At 35.4% G+C, this 2,500-nt stretch overlaps 1 protein-coding gene across 2 annotated transcripts in view; it reads right to left on the bottom strand.

The window, feature by feature from the left end:
• LOC137973026 (F-BAR domain only protein 2-like) overlaps positions 1-2,500 on the bottom strand; it is a 35,394-nt gene that overhangs the window by 21,548 nt on the left and 11,346 nt on the right. For both annotated transcript variants that reach the window (XM_068819738.1, XM_068819739.1), the window contains exons 10-11: positions 2,022-2,118; positions 233-325 (exon numbers count right to left, since the gene is read on the bottom strand). In XM_068819738.1, the coding sequence (XP_068675839.1) occupies positions 233-325; positions 2,022-2,118 (190 nt within the window). The remainder of the gene's footprint in view (positions 1-232; positions 326-2,021; positions 2,119-2,500) is intronic.

The following is a 2,500-nucleotide window of genomic DNA, read 5'->3' as shown; positions in this document are numbered from 1 at the left end:
ACACAAATTTATAATTCATTTCATTTTGTTCTTTCAATTTTGCAATTTTTCAATCCAAATTTTCTCATGTCATTATTTCAAGATTTTACAGGTTTTTCTCCACTTTTTTGGTAAATTATGACACCACACTGAGAAACCCACAAATTTGTTGATGTTCTTTGAGTTCGACACAGGTCAAAGTGAAACTGCAGCCAAGAAAGATAGTCATACATGTAAATTCTTATTATTTTACCTGAGGGGTGTTTTACAGCATTTAGGCTTGGTGAGTGGTTATTGATGATGGCATTTTCCACTTGTCCAGTATACTCTTCAAAGGTGATGACATCTAAACAAATACTTTAAGAGTTCAGTTACTCACATTAATAATAATAATAACAATAATAATAATTATAATAATAATAATAATAATAATAATAACAACAACAACAAAGGATCAAAAGTTCTTCTTCTTGCTTATGAATCTTCGTAGCAGAGGTCTGTGCAGAGCACCATTGGTAAGAAAATCTGGTAACCAATCTGTGCGCGAAAATTTGGATTTAGGACTGTACGACGCTGCTTACATGTACGTCCACCCCTCCAGATATGCCAATGTGAAACTCTGTGGTGCAACCTGCATTTTTTTGGCAGGAACATCTTTGATATTAGCTATCCATGTTGTGGTTAATTGACACCTGTCAAAAACAAGGTATCCCCTGACCAGTATCATGTGACCATATCACAGGCTCAAGTGTAAAGCTCATCAAGTTCAGTTGGTTTTTTTTTTTTAAAATGACCGCTGACCAGGTACTGGTTTTTTTGATTGGATCGCAGGCTTAAGCCAGGTTAACTTATTGTGAGAATACAATAATCTTTGCCCTTAGGCTTGGCTAAATCTATTACTATATTCTAAAAAGACCATTTCTCTTTCACCTTGTATGGGATAAAATTTGAACTCTCAATAGAGTGGTAAAGTGATGACATCACAAAAACTAAATTAATTATGAAATTATGGGATTTACTGAGATATTCTGAAAGTACATGATGAAGAACGGCCGCTTGCCAAAAATCAGTATATTATTGTTGCCATATATGGGGTAAGATATTAGCCCTTCCATGCTTCAGTAACTCCATACAAATCCTTGTAATTTTGTCTTGTTTCTAAACTGTTTAGAACGAAGACAAAATTACAAGGATTTGTATGGAGTCACTGTAGCATGAAAGGGCCAATATCTCCTTCCCAAACTGCAATAAGATGCTGATTTTTGGCAAATGGCCATTCTTAAGACATCATGTACTTTCAGAAGATCTTAATGAAACCCATAATTTCATAATTTTAAATATTTGTGACGTTACACTCTATTCACCCACTCCAAACGCGTTTGATAGCTCAGTTGGTAGACCAAGTGCAGCACAATTGCACGCTCATGCGTCTGGATCTCTTTCAAGCCTGGACTTTTTCAGGCTTCTTTTAAAACTGCTTAAAAGTTGCTCATCTACATGTAACTGTGATGACCTTTAATGAACTTACAAAAAAGAATAATGAACTTTATTTAACTGTCTACTTTTCTTGCGCTGGGACACTGACAATAAGCGATTTTCATATAAACCGCAATGCGTTTTGTTCTCCCCACAAAATTTTGCATACAATATTTTTTTCAAATGCACTTGGGAATAGTTGACTATAGTTTATGCAAGATTTTGTGGTGAAAACAAAATGCATTGCGGGTTACATGAAAGTACAAGTAGCTAATTGTGGACAGTGAAATGAAATCAACGCAAATCAAATCAAACATTGGTTTTTGAGGACAGGGGAAAACTGGACTACCCGGAGAAATCCTCTCGGAGCTGAGTAGAGAACCAACAAACTCAACCCACATAATTTTATGACGCTAAGTCTGGGAATTGAACCCAGGTCACATTAGATGTGGGAAGCAAGTGCTCTCACCACTATGCCAGCCCTGCTCCAAATACAGTATTTCATTCCATTCCACAGTTCACAATAAAAAATGTCACATATTCCAAGAAAATCATAATCAAAGTACCTGGTATGGCCTTTCCAGTGCCCTTGCTTCGAACAAACTGATCCAGCAGATGATGAACTGTTAGGGCTTTAACTTGACCTAAAAACTCTGTGTAAACCTAAGGAGAAACCATTTAAAGTGGAATCAATCCATGTTGTACAATAATAATTATTATTGGGAACTCAAGATAGAACTATGTGCGTGACTAGACTTTGATGTCAAAATGTTAATAATAATAATAATAATAATAATAATAATAGTAATAATAATAATAATGATGATGATGATGATTATTATTATTGTATGGCCAGTGTTTCTGGCCGATATAACGCATGCTGTGATTGGCTAAGGTTATTATTCTCCCGTAATGCCCACGGCCAATTATGGATTATGCAAATTAGCTTTTTTCTTCTTTAAAACCATTCCGTTAGCCATATAATGAAGAACTTAATAACCTTGACCGTTCAGTCGTTACAGCAAAATCTCAAACCTCTGTCTAG

Source organism: Montipora foliosa, chromosome 10, assembly GCF_036669935.1.
Source record: "Montipora foliosa isolate CH-2021 chromosome 10, ASM3666993v2, whole genome shotgun sequence".
Classification (NCBI taxonomy): Eukaryota; Metazoa; Cnidaria; class Anthozoa; order Scleractinia; family Acroporidae; genus Montipora; species Montipora foliosa.
The sequence above is the reverse complement of the archived record's forward strand: the minus strand, read 5'-3'. Positions and strand labels throughout refer to the sequence as shown.